Raw genomic sequence first — 21,080 nt, forward strand, 5'->3', positions numbered from 1 at the left:
AGCCACTTTGAGTGGCCTCTGGCACTTCACGGGCAGGGCTTGTGGCCAGTGACTGTTCACCTACAGGGCTTGTGGCCAGTGACTCACCTACAGGGCTTGTGGGCAGTGATTCACCTACAGGGCTTGTGGCCAGTGACTCACCTACAGGGCTTGTGGGCAGTGATTCACCTACAGGGCTTTTGGGCAGCGACTCACCTACAGGGCTTTTGGGTAGTGACTGTTCACGGACAGGGCTTGTGCCCAGTGACACATGTGAGCAAGTTGGTAGACACTGCACAAGTGATGGTTGGTCTGTTTCATGTGTGTCTTTTGTTGTTTTTGACCAAAAACTGGTCAGTAGTAACTGCTTGTATTTTGTTTTTGTGGGCTCCTTTGTAGGTGTCAGCTGCTGATTTTGTACAGATGGCAGCGGTAGTATGTCGTCAGGAACCTGCACAGCAATGTCTGCTACTTGACCGGTAACATTTGGGCCTGGTGAATGAATATCAGATGAATGTGGTGAAAACTGACCTGCATGAACAGATCCTGGCTGGGAGGTGTTGAATTGTGGTACATTAGTCATTCTCCAGTAATTAGCTTGTGTTTGCTGAACAACTAATGCTTCGAATGAGGTGTTGATTTTTTGCAACTGTTTAGGCACTTCAATGAAGACTCTGTGGAGATGTGCCAATTGTGATACTGTTTCTTCCTGCAGTCCAATCATCCTTTCCAGCACTGTCATCATGTCTGAATGGCGACGATTTTCTGCGTCCACTATTTTTCCCTCTGAAGCTACAATTGCATCGTATGTGGAAGTTGATGGACGATTTGGCGGTACAACAGTTTCTATTGGCACCTCTTCATGGTCACATGATTGTATTTCAGTCTCTTCTGTGGCGTCATCCTCATCATACTCATCATCCTCATCACCATGATGTTCTAAAAAGAAATGTACACATTATTAAATGGCATGTTAATGTATGCTGTGTTACTATGTAATTGTACTGTGTCCTAAGTAACACCTAACATGTTAGCATACGTTTTATAACCTCATTAAAAACTACCTTGACTTACGAATAATGTTTGGACTCAGTATGAAATATGAATGAATGAAAAGTTGCTCTAAACTCAGAAGTCCTACATGATAATTAACATCACTAACACAATACATGTTGCCTTACACTTCATTTTCACTGACACTAAGTAATCCTATTTAAAGAAGATGTGCAAAACAAATAATGCACATGACAACATAACATATAGAAGAGCACATATTATATGGCCAGCAAATGATACACTCACCTTCTAGTAGTGTTGAGCTGGCTGACCCAGGTGAAGACACTTGTTCCATCTCAGGTGACACATGTCCTCCAGGGGCAACTATATATAACAATAACATAAGTTTTACATTTACATGTGTAAATATTGAACAAACACTTATTGTATGTTCTGTATTTATGATTAACTAACAACATCAGTTCCTTAACCGAAAATGTGTGTGTGAAAGTGAACATAAATAGTTGTAATAACAATGTACATGCCTGTGTACTTAGAAGTTTTGAGTTCCCTAACATACAACATACTATGTTTCTGCAGTAATGCGTGAGGATAAATAGATTAAATGAGTACATAAAAATCATATGTTGTGTAGTGATATCAGTATCATAATGTACATAACCATTGTGAATGGTCATCTCATGATAGTTATCATGAAGGTGGTCATATTGCAAAAAGTGTTATTTTTGGTAGAGGATATGTGTGGTACATTAATCGAAGATGTGGCACACCTGAATGTGGCTGTGACTCAACAAGACAACACATGCAGTGTGTGATAATGTGTCTTTCATAGTAGTTCAACTATAGATATGAGTGAACTAATGTGTGACGTACGCTTTGATAAGTAATGAGTTGTTGGGGCATTTAGTAGCTAGAGTTAAGCTTTCCAATGAGTGTGATTAACTTCAGTTGTGCTATTCAGGTTGTAAGAAAGGTATTCCCTTCCCCAAAAAGCCTAATCAGCCACACCTTTCAATGACTTGAAACAGGTGCAAATGGTGTGAACTAAGTTGACCGTGAAATGAGGCTGTAATTAGTGTGTGTGCTGAACCCCACCCCCTCTGTTGAAGTGTATGCTGTGATGAGATATTAATTGCAGCTGCTTTAACACAATGGTAGATGAGCTAAGTAGTCATCTGCAGTGTTTAAGTTATGAAAACAATGACATAACATATGATACGTGTGCCTCATTATGCTGTCTGTATATGACATAAAGCAAAAATGGACCTTTTCTTAAGCAACTATAGATGTGTTAGTGCCAGTGATGTTTGTAGGCCGTTACATGCAATTTCTTTGATGCATGCTTAAAATAGGCAGTAATGTCATGTTTGTCGGAGTAAAATCAATAAAATACACAATAATATGATACATATTTCTGTTCTGTACCTGTAGCTACTAATAATTTCTCATGAACATGTGTTACACGTGTACTACCCTGTTGTTCCCCATCTTCGCCCACCATCAATTGCTTCCACTGCAGCTATGCATTTTGGGAATTCACATGTAAATGAGCACGCAATGGCACGTGCTATATTAGTTACTGCTTTTAGTAGGACTACTACATATATGTCTATTTTGAGATATATATATACAGAATCAGACATATACATATATAGATGCAGGTATGCTTATATTGTGAAGACAGTATAAAAAGCAGTGTAACTATGCAAAATAACTGTAAGCAACGACACGCCTAGTACAGTAATATTTATCACCTGCTGGAAATTGTGACGGATAAATTCCAATGTCACGGTCACCAGCCAAGCCTTCCACGACGACGGTAAGTAATTTTGGCCGAAGCAGCTCCTCCAATGGAGTCAATATGAGACGTTGTGGTGTGGGCCCACCTCCAGTGCCAGTAGCATGCACGCGTTGGTCTTGTATTTTCTTTTTCAATTTGGACCTAATATCATCAAATCTTTTCCGACAATGATACTTGTCCCTGACACGATTCCCACAGGCATTGACACCAATGACTATTGTGTCCCACATTTCTTTTTTGCTTGCTGCACTTGTCCGCCCTTGAAAAACATATAAAAGATATGAGGTAAATGAATAATAATATAAGCACCAGTTTCCTACACTGCTAGCTGTTCCAAGTGATAGCAAACATGCTGTTTTATGTGTAATATGTGCAGCACATGAGCATTCACTACTAAACCTATACATGTAAGCAAGCTTGCATTCATATTGTATGCAGTTATGGCAAATTGACCGCCTGTGTTTATTTGTCCTTGTAAGGCATGATAAAAAGCTGTGTTTCCACACTAATGAACATAGAAAGATATTGTGTACCCATATTTGCATATGAACAAAACTCAGATGACCTAGGATCACATGTATTTGAATAATAAATGTAAAGTTACACTTACCTACTAAATGTCCATATATACTGTCATAGTGCTCCAGAATGCCAGTGACAAGAGCCCTATTTTCCTGGTCATTGAAGCGAGGATTACGTGGCTTCTCCACACGTTTTTTCCGAGCAGGTTTAGGGTCAGAGCTTGGCTGGTGCTGACTGGACTCTCCTTCTTCCAATGGAAGAGCCTCCAAAAGCTGGCCACCAGCAAGCACGCCACCACCATCCACCCCATCAGCAACTGCGCCACCAGCAGCACTCCCAGCACCAGCACTCCCACTCCTAGCACCAGCACTCCCACTCCTAGCACCAGCACTCACACTCCTAGCACCAGCACTCACACTCCTAGCACCAGCACTCACACTCCTAGCACCAGCACTCCCACTCCCAGCAACAGCACTCCCACTCCCAGCAACAGCACTCCCACTCCCAGCAACAGCACTCCCACTCCCAGCAACAGCACTCCCATTCCCAGCAACAGCACTCCCATTCCCAGCAACAGCACTCCCATTCCCAGCAACAGCACTCCCACTCCCAGCAACAGCACTCCCACTCCCAGCAACACCACTCGGTGCACCAGCAACATCACTCCCCTGAACAGTACGTTCACTCCGACGCGTACTCCCACGAGTAGCACTCCCACTCCCACCAGCATCACTCTTCCCACGCTTTGCGGGCATACTTCCAGCACTCACAAAAAACAGACAAGAAATGTACAGGCAATCACACGACCCACTTCCACATATAAAACAAGACAAAGATGTAAACAAAACAACAATGGACAAAGCTCACCCAATACACAACAAGTCTCTCAGTCAATATGCAAATGTTCAATCGTCCAGCTCTGTGCGTCTCTCTCTCTCTCTCACTCCCAACAACACAGAGAATGATTAGCAGTACACGTTGCCTTTAAATATGGCGCGCAATCAAAAACATGCTTGTTTCGCCTGATTCAGCAAGATTTGTGATTGTGCAACCTAACAGCACCCCGCCACGCACGCCGATACACCTGTGTGTGATCGGCTCATCATCGTGAGAGTGGGCGGATTTGTTTTCGGGTTGATTTTGAATGTATTCGGCACTTACTGCATACGGAGAGGGAAAAACGCCAATAACATGACTAATCGATAAGCTTGCCGATTTCACATAATCGTCGCTTACTGCATGAGGCCCTTAGTATCTTACTTTCATCCTATCTGGTGCACTGCGCACCTTTGTTAGCTACTGTGGATACACCCTATTACTGTGCATTACTTTCCTCATAGAGGTGATACGTTTGTACCATTTATTAGCTACATGTCTCCAGCACTTTAAAAATAGGTTGGTCATTTTGCCACATTAATCCCTACATTATTATATTTAAATACACTTTATTTCTTGTTATCAATATTCATTTTTTTTTACCAGGGTGCTTCTAATCCTTATTAGGGCTTCATTATTAGTATTATACTTGTACACTCTGAGTCCTTTCTGGATCTGGTAGCCCCCTGACCACCTTATCCCACTATATTCTTTTTAATTACTGTTTATACCTACATTACAGTGATATATGTTTTATTAGTTTTATATTAAAGTTTATGTTTTCTATTAGGTGGTGTGCAACAAAGTGAATTCTTTGTGCATGCACATTTTTGTGTGTCCTCCATTTTGTTTTGCCTAGTCACTCCCAATTCACGGTTTTTGCACTCATCTGTTATCACTAAGACTACAATCCTTCCCTTTTGTGAATAAGTGCGGTGATCAAGTTGATCATTAACCCACCTCCCCCTTTTTTTCTCTACGTCCTGTAGAGAAATATAAAGATATAAAGATCATATAAAGATTTTCCTTTACACATTACAATCATGAAAGTTTGGGTCACATAGGGCAACAGAAATTGCTAGAAGTGCTCAGGAAAATTCTTTGGGGATAAGAAGATAGGTGCTATTGCTAAAAAAAAAGGTGCTATTGCTAAAAAAAGCAATAGTGGCAATTGTTACAAAGTAATCTTGAAACAATTTTACCGCATGCTGCATATAGAATGCAAAATATTTATCCTCCTGATTTTTCAAGTTTTTTTTATGGAAGGGAAGATAATGATAAAACATTTTAAGAATATAAGTCCATGGCAAGCAAATTGGGAAGTACCTTATGATATCATTGACATTATGGGTCAAACAATTTTTAAGGTACAAAGATTACCTGATTCTTTACGTAACAAACACAGACAGCAAAGTTTTTGGGTCCACATGGACCAATGTAAATTAAATGTACCAATATAATGATACTGCTTTATTTACAGGTCACAGGTAATTGTATGATGGATGACGGTTAGATGATTGGAATTGAGAAAAATGGACAAAAGCTGCACGAAAGAAAAGACTTCAACGCCAGATGGTACATCCTCATCATTAATTTGTATGTGCTCTAAATCATACAGATTTATGGGTAAATAAGTGGTTGGGATGTAAAAATGATGTATGTACAAGTACTTCTTTAATACCCATAGTAGGAAAAGAGAGATTTTTACTTCCTATGACAGTACTAGGAATACCTATTATATTATAAACTCCAATATTCTGCTTTTGTTTTTGACACAATTACAACAAGACTTGAGCAAGCAGATCTTTCTGCTTGTTTACATTTTAATTCTAATATAATTTGTTTACCACACCAAGCTAGGACTATTTGGCATCCATGTTTTCATAATCACACTTCATGTTCAGGTCATATTGAGACAGTAAAAAACATTTCACGCTCGTGTTACTCCTGTAGAGAAAGGAAAAGGTATGTGTACAGCTAATGTCAGATAGGAAAGAAAGCTTTCACCATTTACTTATGTGTAAATATTCTGAGGTTTTATTAAAGGGATCGTAATGTATTGAAGAAAATCGGATAGAAATATATTTAGATGAGATCCAGGTTAATATGTCACAGATTCTCTTGTGAGATGTAAATATAGTTCTCAGGTTTTACAAAAACAATTAAAAGAAGCAGAAATTGTTGTTCAATATGAAACGGGTCAGTTGAAAGAAATAGAACATGAATGGTTTGTAATGTCAGGATCTGCCTGGTGGAATAAGTTTTACAAATCTGCTTCAATGTTCTCAAAATCTTCAGCAGGATCAGCTTTGGGAACATTTTTCATTCATCCTTTGATCATTTTACTTTGTGTGGCTTTATTATATTTTTGTTTTCAACAATGTTTAATATGTATTATGAAAATAATGTATACACAGATAAAGGTAGCTATAGCTCAAGGAGAAATAACATTGAAATAAATAATAGACAGAAATTTACCCAAGACCTCGAATTTCTCCAGCAAGAATTCTTTACTTAAGAATAATCTTTTGGCATACTGTATTAATAATCTTTGAATGTGATACGAATGGTGCGTGATTGTTGTAGGATTTATTTATGGTATATTGTATAACATAATTTAGGTGGGGGGGAGTTAAAAATTATATTCTGAATAAATGATTGATTATGAGGACAGCTGTTATTAGTTAATTTTGATGGTAAAGAATGTGGGTAATTACAATAATAGGGGTTTGTAGTAGATAATATTACAAAAACTGTTGGAATATATCTAAAGCCAATACGTGACTTGGATTTATTACAGACAGCTATCATTGGCAATCTATGGCTGAATTTGCTGATAAGATGTCTCTGTTAGACAAAGTTTAGGTCCTTATATAAAGATAAGAGGAGTTACTTTATGTCACGTAGGCCAAACATGTAAAAGACCATATTCAGAGATAATATCAGAATAGAATGCATGCATATGTAATGTTTCTCTGTATAAAAGACATAGAAGGAAAATATCAAGAGAAGAAATAGGAGAACATCATAAGAGAGAATTCCATCCAGAGAGGAGGAAGGGACAGCAGGTGACATACTGTACAACATCTTTGAAAAGCATATGCCATTTTTGATGTGAAATACCATATATCTGTTATATGTAAGTAATACTCATGGACAATAAAGTTTTCCTTTTTTTTTTGTGGCAAAACCAAATGCTGAATTTCATATCTGGCGATTAGATATAATGGTCAAAAGACTTTGACGACTGTTAACATTGGCGAACCAGCCACAATTCAGTTTTTCGTTCATACTGAATTGAGAGGGGAGATTTCGGGAAAAAGATGGCAAAAAGGAATCCCAGATCTAAGGCTTTAGGAAAAATGGCTGAATTTGGATGCTGGAAGGATTCCTAGCTCACCTTGTGGGAAAATGGAAGGGAGACAGCTGTGAGAAGCTCGTAGCAGTATCTGATTTCTCCAGGGACGTTGGAGAGACTGAGTGTTCTGCATTCGGCATTAGACAAGAGGGGACTAGGCTTGGAACAGTACAGGTATTTAGGATGAAAAATGGTAAATCGTGAGTATGGAATTTAGGATAACATCAGAAGAGAGAATTCCATCCAGAGAGGAAGAAGGGATGACATACAAATGACATGAAAAGAGGATAAGTATTAAAATACATCATGACACTATGTGTCTTGTAGCTGGCACAGTGCCTGACATAGAAAGTCGCTATCATAGATTAGACCCTTTGTTTAAGGTCTCAAAGTGTACTCTCTAAGGGACTTTCATTTACTCCTTCCAAAGACCGTGATTACTTTGAATGGATTAAAGACCTCCATTTATTTAGCAGGAAACTTAATCTCCATAAATTCTTCACTAGACGCGGGACCACTATGGCCACTCACCAAGGCCTAGAGCAGGTTGATCAAACTAATCTCGCAAACCTAAGACTCTTGACAGAATTACAAGAAGAATCTGATAGACCTCCAGGAGAAGGCCCCTTTAGTAACCTAACCCCAAAGTCCAAGTTTTGGCCTCCAGATACTAGCTCTAACATCAATGTCTTTGTGGAGATGGTTTCCAAAGACATTGAAATCCTTAAGAAAGGTACTAAAATGGATAACTTGGACACTATCGAGAGAGCAGCACTCAAAGAACTCTCAGAAGAAAAATCAATAGTTATCAAACCTTCTGCCAAAGGGGGCAATTTAGTTATATTAAACAGCATGGACTACGTAAAACAAAACAACAAAATTCTGAGTGATAAAAATTGCTATAAAATCCTTGATAGTAATCCTACATTGAAAATCAATATGGAACTTAAGGGTATTCTCGATTGGGGTATAGAGAACAAAGTTCTCACCCAAAAAGAAAAAGAGTATCTGTTTGTCCCTACCTTCTATTCACTCCCCAAAATTCATAAAAACAAGCATCCACCACCCGGAAGACCCATAGTATCGGGTATGGGTAACCTTACTGAAAAAGTAAGCCAGTATGTGGATACAATTTTAAGACCTTATGTTACCAGTTTACCATCCTATCTAAAAGACAGTAGAGATGTCCTTTGAACTCGAAGCCACCAAAATGAAGCAACGGTTTCTAAAGAGAGGTTATTCCAATGCCATAGTGAGACGGGCCTATAGGCGAGCAAAAACCACACCTAGACATCAGCTCCTACAGGAGAAAGTTCCAAAAGACCAGAGTAAACTAATACAGGTCATTGGAACTTATAACTCTAAATGGCAGAATATAACATCAATTTTCAAAAAACACTGGCATATCCTTACTGTGGACCCAGTCCTCCAACAGGTTTTGAAACCCTACCCTAGCATTACCAGCAGATGCCCAGATAATCTGAGGGACTTTCTGACACACAGCCATTATGATGAACCCATGAACACCACATGGCTACCGGTAAGACCAGCCGGCACTTATAAATGCTCACAATGCCTAGCATGTAATCATGTTAAATCAACCAAGAACTTCAAAAATTGGGACGACACTAACTTAGTCACAATAAGGACATTTACCAAATAGAGTGCTCCTGCAAGAAAAAATACATTGGCAAAACTAAAAGACAATTCAAAAAAAGAATCCTAGAACATCTAGGAGATATCAGAAACCAACTTGATAAGCCAGTTGCACGCCATGTCCAGGAGTATCACAATGGGGATCACAAAGGCCTTAAATTCCTTGGTATTGATCATCCCACGTTAGGCATCAGAGGGGGTGACTGGGACCAATTACTACTACGCAGGGAGGCAAGATGGATCAACAATTTGGGAACAACATCCCCACAAGGATTGAACGGAGGCTTACTTTTTAACTCCTTCATTTAACTTTATTTACCTTACTGCATACATATCACACTGTAAACTGTATGTCTCTCAAATTTGAGCAGTATTGGCATTGCAGCACAAACTGTAGCCTGTATCTATACGTCAATACAACTTAGATACAAACTAGACATACTATAAACCGTTTGTCTCTCTAATTTGAGTAACATTGGCACTGCAGCACAGATGGTAGCCCAAAACATTGTAACAGCATTATTAAAACACTGAGCCGTTACTTAAACAAGATACAGCAACAATGTATGCCTCTATTCAATGAATATGATCAGGCATGGCAATGTAGGGCTGCCCCTAGTGGTGCCTTTGAAACTCATGTCAACATAACTCACCAGTGTGATGTCATGCCTCATTAGCATGAATAACGTATCAGCCAATCACAGTTGTCCTTCTAACAGGTTCAACAACCAATCGGTGCAAGGCATTGGGTATATATGAAGCAACAGGGTCGCGTCCTCCATTAGCCCAAAGTCTTGAGAAAGCAGAACATCGCGAAACGATCGTTGACGGGGCTATTTTAACTTTGGCAGTGTCAGTAATATTTCCTCCTGATAGATACTTACTTTCATTATGGCTGCGATTTTTAGGTGAATGGCTCGTAACGCCATCGATATAGCTTGATAGCTTCCATTGCGCTCTCCTTATAATACCCAACGGAGGCTATTCAGAGGAACTTTCACAAGTTAGCAGCATTGCTACAACAGCAGCTCGCATGCAGGTAATACCTCCGTCAGCCAAACAATATTATGCGATCTGAATCCCCACTGTAGAGGTTCAGAACTGATATATTTCATAGCTGCAGCAATCTGTTAATTCCTCATATATAGTGAAGCCTGACTACTCCTATATAGAGCAAGAACCTCACCTCAATATCGGATGAGACTTACCACTCACAGCCCTACACCATCTTATTCCTCTCCCTGGCCAAGGGGGGAATTCAAGTAATGATCTACACAATTATAGTAATTTGACACTGCCACTTTGAGACCTTAAACAAAGGGTCTATACTATGATAGCGGCTTGCTATTTCAGGCACTGTGCAAGCTACTGGACAGATAGTGTCATGATGTATTTTAATACTTACCCTCTTTTCATGCACCATTTATTTTAAAATCAATTCAATAAAAGATATTTTTAAGATTGCTATATAACATTAGTGATATTGAGTGCTATTATCTACTGAGTTCTTTTTTCTTTTTGGTGTATTGCTTGCTACAATTCTCAGTTCAGCACCTTATCTATAATACTCTATTGATTAATTAGCTGAGCAGAGGTTCACCTACTTTCCCTTCCCCCCCCCTCTCTCCCACGGTATATCATACAAATGACATACAAGATCTTTGAAAAGCATATGACATATTTGATGTGAAGAACCATATATCCGTTATATGTAAGTAATAGTTTTGTGACGAAACCAAATTATGAATTTCATATCTGGCAACAAGATATCAAAAGCCTTTGATGACTTTTAATACAGTTTCCATGTCTAGTCCATTACCACTTGCTTGCTTTTCTAGAAATTGCTTTATAACTCAGCACAGATCGCTAAAGCTATCTTATAATATAAAACATATGCACTAAATTATTCTAATGTTTGATTTCGTGCTTTTCATATTTAAGCTGTGCAAAACTATTCAACAGATCTTAATTTATTAAACATATGTTAAAAATGGTACAGACGCTACATGGCTGAGTGTGTTAACTTTTTGTTTGCGATTCCAATCTATGTTGGTATTTTGCATTAGGGATTTAAAGTCTCCTAAGCATATTTTCCCAGTGATTTCTGCAATTCCTGCATTGCGTAGTCAATTTGCTTATGTTTACAACTCTGATAAGCTGTTGTTAATTTGGTGTTTAATATTTAATTGCCTCTCATTAAGTGCTTTCGCCTTCTTTTCTATTCATGCAAGAATGACTTCTTTACATTTTTCCCAAAGCAGTGTTGTGGCTTCTAATTGTCACTTATTCCCCAGCATAAAAGTGAGCCAACTGCTTTGGCATACTTACAATTGTGACATAAGAGAGAATAGAAAGCTCATTATTACCATACCTGTATTTATAAATTATACACACATAGAGACGTATGTACTAAGCGTTGCAAATGCAAACTTGAGGCATGGAAATTACAAATGATTTTGTGCTTGTGTACTAACTTTTATTTTCTCAATGTGCGTCCTAAGCATCAAAAATGTTGTTTGTCAAGTATATTGGCGCATGTAAATGGGGATCACATAATGCACAAGTGCAAATGGTAAGTCCTTAAAAAATTGTGTCTGTGTGCCAAAAATATGTAGTTGTACCTGAGTTACCATTGTGTGCCATGGTGAACCTGACCGTGATTTAGAGAAGCTGATATGGCTGGTGCGTGGCCGCCTCGCGCCCATATTTCAGTTATAGCTCTCACAGTCAGGAGGGCAGTAGGTTTCCCAGAAGGCTTAACACATCGGGAGTCTCCATGGGACTCCTGCAGCGTTAATACTCCCGGGGCAGCCACCAGTCTTTAAGAGCTGCGCAGAGAGAAGAAGTCTCTCTCTGTGTCTCCCCGCGCAGCTCCCTATTTTGATTAATTTTAGTACACAGTGTTGAAGCAGTGGATAAGTATTAGAGTGAAACCACATTCATTTCAGGTCCGGGGAGCCCCTGCTATCTGAGGTCCAGACTTCTCTAAGGGGTGCCGATATCTCCTGTAAGTTTAAACAGCGCTGAGATACTGAAACCCCCCATGGATGTCTGAATCTCAGGAAGCATGGGGTGCCCTGGACCAGAAAGGAATGGAGTTCAGATAAGGAGATCCCCTAGTTGAAACTTCATGGGCTAGGCCAGACTCTGCCCCTAGGCCCCAGTCAGGCCCTGAGCCAACCATAACTCCGTGTTGTAGGGAAGGCCCCAGATAGGGACTGTAACAGGGACTTATCCCTGCTTAAATATAGCAGCCTCAGAGCTCTGAGATTCCAGCAGAGAGATAGTTAATTGCAGCCACTCAATTAACTGGTCTCCACCTGGACTATTGAGAGCTCTGTAAAAAGCCTCATGTGAGACACAGGAGAGAGATTCCTTATCTCAAATTTGGTCTGACATAAGGAGAAGGAGGACTGACAAGAGTTTTTCCTGAGCATACAACTATGCTGGCAGAGGAAGGACCCGACTGTTATTCCTGACTGCAAAAGCCTGCAGCTGGAGATCCAGATAAGACTTTCTTATACATTTGCCCCCTAAGAAAGATGATATATGTTTATGTATATGTATACAATGAAAAAAAGCTTCATTACCTTAGTGACTAACCGCTAAGATAATGAAGGGGTTAACCTCTCCTGCCACCCACCCACACTGCCTCCAAATAAATATTTTGCTCCCCCCCCCCCTCTAGACTAATGCCCAATATCTCTATTAGCCAAATGTGGCAAATAGTGCTTTTCGGCATTAATCAAAATGAAATACACATATTTACCAATTAAAAAGAATATTACATACACGTTTGTCATCTCAATCGAGAGCCCAGATATCCACATTGGCAATTAATATTAAGCTATAATTTAAAAAAAAACATTAACAATTTTAAAATACAATAATAGCCATCCTTCATTACCTTAATGCAGGGGGGCGCAAAGTGGAGGGGCGTGGCAGTTAGAGGACCCGCACTTTCCTGAAGGCATTTAAATTAAATGCCAGGGGACCGTGCGAGGCCTCCATAAATTTCCTTACGTTGGTGTTGGGTGATACATAGCCATAGCAACCCGGCGTCAAATGATGCCGCTGGGTCACGTGACGTCACATGACCCTGCGGCGTCTTTTGACGCCGGAGCCGAGCAGAAAGGGGGCACGAGCAGGGTTGGAGAGCAGGCATGGGGGCGCAGGGGGAAAGGTTTGCGTATCCCTGCCTTGAACAAGCTCCTCACCCCTACCACATGCAGCACTTATCACCTGAGATCAGACTCCAAAAGACTCTTTATGGTCCCAAGGTTCAACAAAGTATCCGGTCACTCCTCCTTCTCATACCGTGCACCCCAAAACTGGAACAACCTACCGGAGACTCTCACAGCCACCACCTGTCTAAGTTCTTTCAAAACTAAGGCTGTCTCACATTTTAATCTGGTCTGTAACTGTTATATACGCCTATAATATATATTATCTTTAAATGTGTGTAGCCCCCTTTCCCTATGCCTAAGGGAAACCACGGGCGACTACACGTGCTGCTGATACCTGTATGTTCACAGGAGGCCTAAGCCTCTGCTTCTGGGAGCCTGGGGTGAGCTCTCTCTCTTAGTGCAGCGCCTCCAGCGTTGGCAGGATGATCCTCATAGGAACCAATACAGTCAGTAATAAACATTATCAAACCAGATAATATATAACTTATATTTACTGACACACATATATCAATATTATACGGGTAAAATACAACACAAGCATGAGTGAGTCCCCCAAAGTACTGGGTCTGCCCTGAGCACCTGTAACTCGATGTCCACACAAGCAAGCCCACCCAAATTGTGAGTTAGCGCTACCCCCCCACTGTGATATGAAACGTTGGTGCACTTGTGATACCTGCCTGGGTACTCCAGTACACCAGGGGCAGCTTCCGGAATTTCTATGACGCAGGTCCCATACAGCGGGGCCTCCGACAGTAATCCCCTCTCGCATAAGGGTCCCAACCAACATGTGGTGTGAGCTCCAGCCGGAGTGTCACACACAAATGTCCCTGAACACTGCAGTCTGTCCCAGACCGGTGTGGACGTCTGTCCACCGGCGCAATAGTGTAGTGGTAATGATAAGGTGAGGAGGGTCCTTATAAGAGATGTGTGCAGAGGTATGCAAATGGAGACTGTTTTAGGGTAAAATTAATATACAACATTATTGCCTGTTCCTTTAAACAATGTAAACACAAAACATAAAAGAAAAACCTACTCCACTTTGGAGAATAACTAGACAGTACTGTATATGCCCTATCTTGCTGTAGATGGCTGGTTAAGCATACGTATACATAAACATATATCATCTTTCTTAGGGGGCAAATGTATAAGAAAGTCTTATCTGGATCTCCAGCTGCAGGCTTTTGCAGTCAAACCGCTCCCAGGAATAACAGTCGGGTCCTTCCTCTGCCAGCATAGTTGTATGCTCAGGAAAAACTCTTGTCAGTCCTCTTTCTCCTTATGTCAGACCAAATGTGAGATAAGGAATCTCTCTCCTGTGTCTCACATGAGGCTTTTTACAGAGCTCTCAATAGTCCAGGTGGAGACCAGTTAATTGAGTGGCTGCAATTAACTATCTCTCTGCTGGAATCTCAGAGCTCTGAGGCTGCTATATTTAAGCAGGGATAAGTCCCTGTTACAGTCCCTATCTGGGGCCTTCCCTACAACACGGAGCTATGGTTGGCTCAGGGCCTGACTGGGGCCTAGGGGCAGAGTCTGGCCTAGCCCATGAAGCTTCTGCTCCCTGGACACTACCTTCTTTCATGCCGCCTCCGTCAGACTAACTCGCAGCTCCCTGCCCGCGGAGGATATCATTTTCCTCCCTGCTGCCTAAATCCCATTGGCTTGGACTGTCCACGTGTTATCCCTCCCCCGAGGATTCTGGGACTCGTAGTCCCGTTACAGTCTATGCGGAGCCATTCTAACTGCTAAAACTTTGGCATTTATAGAGGTGGTCACACTTGCTGATGATCAATTAATCAAGGGCATTTGATTAGCAGCACATGTCTGCTACTTAGCATCTTAATTCATATGGAAGCAGTAAAGGTGTATTTAGTTTTTCACACATAGCTTCTCCATTTTGGCTTTATTATTGTTAAATAAATCATGACACAGTGTAATATGTCAGGTGTTGTTGTTCATCTGAGATTGTACTGTATTTACCTAAGTTTTAGACCTGCTAAGGAACAGATGATTGTTATTATGTCCTGATACAGTATGTAAAACCATCGAATTCAAAGAGGGTGTGCTTTCTTTCTTTTTTTTTTTTTGACCGAGATAGTTGTATAAGGAAATGTATGGCAAAATACTTATCATATATATATACAGTGTTCGACAAATCACCCAAAAATCTACTCGCCCACCCAAAAAATCTACTCGCCACTTAGTCCCGCCCCCATCCCCACCCCTAGTCCCGCCCCCAACCCCACTCTAAAATAAAATATATAAATAAAATACATTTAATAAATTTAGAGTCAGAACAACATTCGTTTTTGACATAAATGTATTTATTGTATTACATTATACTACAATTAGTCCTTGTTACGTGTGTGTGTGTGTGTGTGTGTGTGTGTGTGTGTGTGTGTGTGTGTGTGTGTGTGTGTGTGTGTGTGTGTGTGTGTGTGTGTGTGTGTGTGTGTGTGTGTGTGTGTGTGTGTGTGTGTGTGTAAATGTCAGATCTAGAAATAAATGCCAGGTGTGAATGACTAGTTTCCTGAACCCCTTAACCAGTGTCTGGACGTCCCCGCTTCACAATATCTAAAGCAGCAATCCCCGCTGGGATCTTACCTGATCCGCAGTCCCTCAATGTCCAGGTACCCGCATTCCCGCAATGTTATACATTGGAGGGGATGTGTTCCCTACCTGTCTTCTGGGTTAGGGTTGGATTCCGATGTGTTCCGTGTGAAGCTTGAGTCAGATCTGGAAGAAAGCAGTATAGGTTATTGCGGTGTAGTATAGGGCAGTTAAGATATATAGGGTAAATAAGAGATCCAGATCCAGAGTGTGAGAGAGTGTGGGTGACAGAGAGAGAGAGTGTGGGTGACAGAGAGAGAGAGAGAGAGAGAGAGAGAGGGGGTGACAGAGGGAGAGAGAGAGTGTGGGTGTGTGACAGGGTGAAGTCAACCCCTATCAGTTATGCCTGGGAAACATATGTCTGAGTGCTTCATCCAGCACTCATAAGGGTTAACTCAGGTGGAAGCTAGCTAATCATGATGTAAGCTGACACCTGAGAGCCAGCAAGGTAGATAAGGATCTTGTTACCAGCAGTAGCTGGCTGTCTCAGATGAGAGCACATGGATAGATGTGCTGCTAGCCAGAAGGATACAGCACACTACTTACTGCAGCCAAAGTAAGATTTCTTTCATTTGTTTGCATGACTGCTTAAAAAGACTCTTACGGTTTGGGTATGGTTTAGCCAGCCAGCCTGCTCGCTAGGACTGCTGTGTTAGTCAGTTTTCTCCCAACGTGGAGCAGGATTTATTTGCTTAAAGGGACAGTGTACCCGCATGTTATGTTGCTGTGGAGAAATAAAGCCACTGAACGTTTTCATTTATCCTGAAACTACACGTGTGGACTGTTCCCTGACCTCGGCTACAGGCCGTCCTGCCACAGGTGGTGTCAGAAATGGAATGTTGGATGGGCCCTGTATCTGAAGGGCCACACACACACACACACAGACGGGGAAAAAAATGGAGACAATTTTTTCTCAGTTCCTTGAGCAACAGATCCAGCTAGCAGAGAAACAAGCTGAGCAACAGGCCCAGCAATCTGAGCGACAGGCCCAGCAAGATGAGCGACAGGCCCAGCAAGATGAGCGACAGGCCCGGTGAGAGGAAAAGCTACTCCAATTTCTGGCCGAAGGCCCAGCCCCAGGCAGACCAGGGATTCCAAATAACCCACCGGTGATGCTGCATAAAATGAAGCCAAACGAAGACCCAGAGGCATTTCTCCTCACTTTTGAAAGGGTAGCCACGGCCCACGGCTGGACAGTTGATCGCTGGGTAACGACTCTGGCTCCACTCCTCATAGGGGAAGCTCAGGCAGCCTACCAGGCTCTTCCAGCAGACGAGGCCATGGACTATCAGCAACTAAAGGCTGCTATTCTTGATCGCCTAGGCCTCACTCCAGAGACCTACCGACGGCGGTTCCGGACAGTCAAATATACAAACAGAGACAGACCCCGGGTCGTAGCCCACCGCTTAGTAGACTTATGTACCAGGTGGATACAACCGGAAAAACATGACAAGGCAGAGATCCTTGAACAGTTTGTGCTCGAGCAGTTCATACAGATACTGCCCCCCTCCTCCCGCTCCTGGGTAAAAAGACACGCTGCATTTTCCCTGAATTCAGCGGTCCTCTTGGTGGAAAACTTCCTGGGCGACGACACCCAACAGGATAGCTGGGAACGGCCGGTGCAAACACCAGTTGCTTCCGGTGATGCTAGAGGCAGGAAAGCAGACAATCGAGGGGTCTACAACCCGCCAGCTCGGGATATCCAGTCAACCCGATCGGAAGACCCTTTCCCATCTCGGAGGGTTCCTGGTACAAACTCCCGCAGAGACGCCCATCCTGGGTCCGAGGCCACTGGATCACTCAAGGGAGGCCGCCATCCACAGTATTCCCCGAGAACCTGGACTCCTGTCACCCACTCGGTGGAGAGGATAACCCCACCAACCAGAAGGGAGGACCCCATCCAACAGTGGAGAGGTCCAAACACCGAGCCCCGTCGAGAGCTTCCGCTGACGACCGAGGTTGCGGATTCAGGAGATGATGAGATGGACTGTTCATATGGCAGAACCACTGCCACAGCTTGTCTCCGAGGGGACCACAATCCGTGGTTAGTCCCAGCATCTCTGGAGGGGACAAAAGTAAACGCCATGCTGGACTCGGGCGCTGGAAAAACCCTAATCCTAGAGGGCCTAATTCCAAGCAATAGACTATCTTATGACTCTCCTTGGAATATCGAGTGTATCCATGGGGATACAAAGAGATACCCGACGGCGAACGTTCTACTGCGTATCCAGGATCAAGAGGCTAGCCTACTAGTGGGAGTTGCTCCCTGGCTACCTGCTCCTGTTCTACTTGGCCGAGACTGGCCCTACCTCGAAACATTGTTGTCCCCTACTCCTACGGTGCCTACTTCTCTGGTACCGGAGAAGCCCGGAGACTTGTTCCCTTTTTCCCCAGAGATTTTTCCCTGTAGACACCATGTCCCAAAGACACGTAAACAGAGACGTGCAGAAAAAGAGGACTGGTTAAGAAAGGCTGGGACTCTTGGTAACATCAGTCAGTCCAAAGGACTGCAGGTCATGGCCGGGGATGACCAGGGTGGGGAACAGATAGATACGGGAATTTTGCCAGACCTGGATCTTCCTGACTTCCGTCAGAGGCAGAGGGAGGACCCAACTCTGGCTAGACAATATGAGAAGGTGGTACAGGTCAACAACAAGATAATGGATGAACAGGGTGTAAAAGTGTTTCCACATTTTGAACTGTTGAATGACATTCTATATCGTGTGAATAAGGTTACACAAACAGGGGAGGTCATTCGACAGATGCTAGTCCATAAAGGGTTGATTAAAACGGTGTTCACCCTAGCCCATACTCTCCCATGGGGTGGTCATTTGGGCAGAGATAAAACCACGGACCGCATCTCGTCCCGGTTTTACTGGCCAGGCATACATGGTGACATCATGAAACTATGTGAGACATGTCCTGAATGCCAGTTAACTAGCCAAAAAGGACAGAAGCCGGCTCCCTTGGTTCCTCTGCCCTTGGTAGCGTCCCATTCGAGAGAATTGGGGTAGATCTGGTCGGACCTTTAGAACCCTCTGCGAAGGGACATAAATTTATACTCGTTGTGGTAGATTATGCCACCAGATATCCTGAGGCCTTCCCTCTGAGATCAGCCACTGCTAAACAGGTTGCTCACAGGCTGTTAGAACTGTTCTCTAGGGTAGGACTTCCCCAAGTAATGTTAACTGACCAGGGAACAAATTTCATGGCAAAGTTAATGCAGGATGTCCTAAAGTTATTGGAGGTAAAATCCGTCCGGACCTCAGTCTACCATCCTCAGACTGATGGATTGGTAGAGAGGTTTAACCGTACTTTAAAAACCATGCTTAGGAAGTTTGTGGACACTGAAAAGCGAGTTTGGGATGAACTTCTCCCTTTCCTGTTGTTTGCGGTACGAGAAGTTCCCCAATCATCCACAGGCTTCTCCCCGTTTGAGCTCCTATATGGACGCCAACCTCGGGTATTCTCGACCTACTGAAGGAATCCTGGGAGGAGGAGCCTTCCCCCTCCAAGAATACCCTTCAGTATGTCATAGACCTTAGAAACCGCCTAGACATGATAGGTCGGTTTGCTAAGGAAAACCTCAAATCTGCCCAAGAACATCAAGAGAGGCAGTACAACCAAAATGCTCGCTTGAGGGTCTTCCAACCTGGGGACCAAGTGATGCTACTACTACCGACATCAGAGAGTAAACTCCTTGCAAAGTGGCAGGGTCCTTTCCAAGTTCTCCGCCGCACCGGGGAGGTGAACTATGAGATCTCTCAACCAGGGTCCAGGAAGGGTAAACAAATCTACCATGTGAACCTCCTGAAACCCTGGAAAATGATGAGATCGCTGTTCATCCACCCTCGGGAAGGAGAGACGGATTTGGGTCCGCAGCTTCCAAAGGGTAGTACGTACAATGACCATCAGGTTCCCATGGGAGGGCAGTTAACAACGGAACAAAGGTCAGACCTACTAGAATTATGTGACCAGTTCCCAGATGTTTTTTCGGAGCTGCCAGGGCAGACTAATTTAGTGTCCCATAGGATTGAGACAGAACCTGGCGTAAAAGTACGGTCCCGTCCCTATAGATTGCCAGAGGGCCGAAAAGACCTGGTAGAGAGGGAGATAATAGACATGTTGGAATTGGGCGTGATCGAGGAGTCCCACAGAGAATGGTGTAGCCCTATCGTGTTGGTCCCTAAACCAGATGGGAAGGTGAGGTTTTGCGTGGATCTGCATATCCAATGCCTAGGGTGGATGAATTGCTTGACTTGCTTGGGAAAGCAGAGTATATCTCTACCCTAGATCTCACGAAAGGATATTGGCAGATACCTTTAGCGGAAGAATCCAAATGCAAAACTGCCTTCGCCACCCCTCTCGGGTTATACCAATTCGTCACTATGCCATTTGGGTTACATGGGGCTCCAGCCACATTCCAAAGGTTAATGGACAAGGTACTATGACCCCATAGGGCATATGCCACGGCCTACTTGGATGACATTGTCATCTATAGCAGACACTGGCAGTCTCATATAAAAAGGTTAAGGGCAGTCCTAACGTCCTTAAGAGAAGCAGGGCTCACTGCAAATCCAAAAAAATGTGCCCTGGGTAAATCCACTACAAAGTACTTGGGCTATGCCGTTGGGGGAGGGATAGTAAGGCCACTAGCTAGCAAGGTGGCAGCCATAAAGGAAGTCCCCACCCCACAGACAAAGACACAGGTCCGCTCCATTTTGGGGTTAGCAGGGTATTACCGGCGGTTTATCCCCAATTTTTCAGAAATATCTGCACCCCTAACAGATCTGACAAAAAAGAGTGCCCCGACCCAAGTTAAATGGTCTTGGGAGTGCCAAGACGCCTTTGACATGCTAAAAAAGTGCCTGTCAGAGGGCCCCGCTCTTCGGAGCCCAGATTTTAAAGAGCCCTTCATCATCCAGACGGATGCCTCAGAGGTAGGACTGGGAGCAGTGCTGTCTAAGCAATTTGATGGTGTTGAACACCCCATACTGTTCATCAGCCGGAAGCTGTTCCCAAGGGAAGTGAGGTATTCCGTTATTGAGAAGGAGTGCCTCGCTGTAAAATGGGC

General features: G+C 42.9%; 1 protein-coding gene across 1 annotated transcript in view; it reads left to right on the plus strand.

Moving 5' to 3' along the window:
* Window positions 1-8,763: 8,763 nt before the first annotated feature.
* The window catches only part of LOC142488119 (uncharacterized), an 83,686-nt gene continuing 71,369 nt past the window's right edge, over window positions 8,764-21,080 (plus strand). The window contains exon 1 of the mRNA XM_075588491.1: window positions 8,764-9,093. Within this exon, the coding sequence (XP_075444606.1) occupies window positions 8,764-9,093 (330 nt within the window). The remainder of the gene's footprint in view (window positions 9,094-21,080) is intronic.

This window comes from Ascaphus truei, chromosome 2 (assembly GCF_040206685.1).
Source record: "Ascaphus truei isolate aAscTru1 chromosome 2, aAscTru1.hap1, whole genome shotgun sequence".
Lineage (NCBI taxonomy): Eukaryota > Metazoa > Chordata > Amphibia > Anura > Ascaphidae > Ascaphus > Ascaphus truei.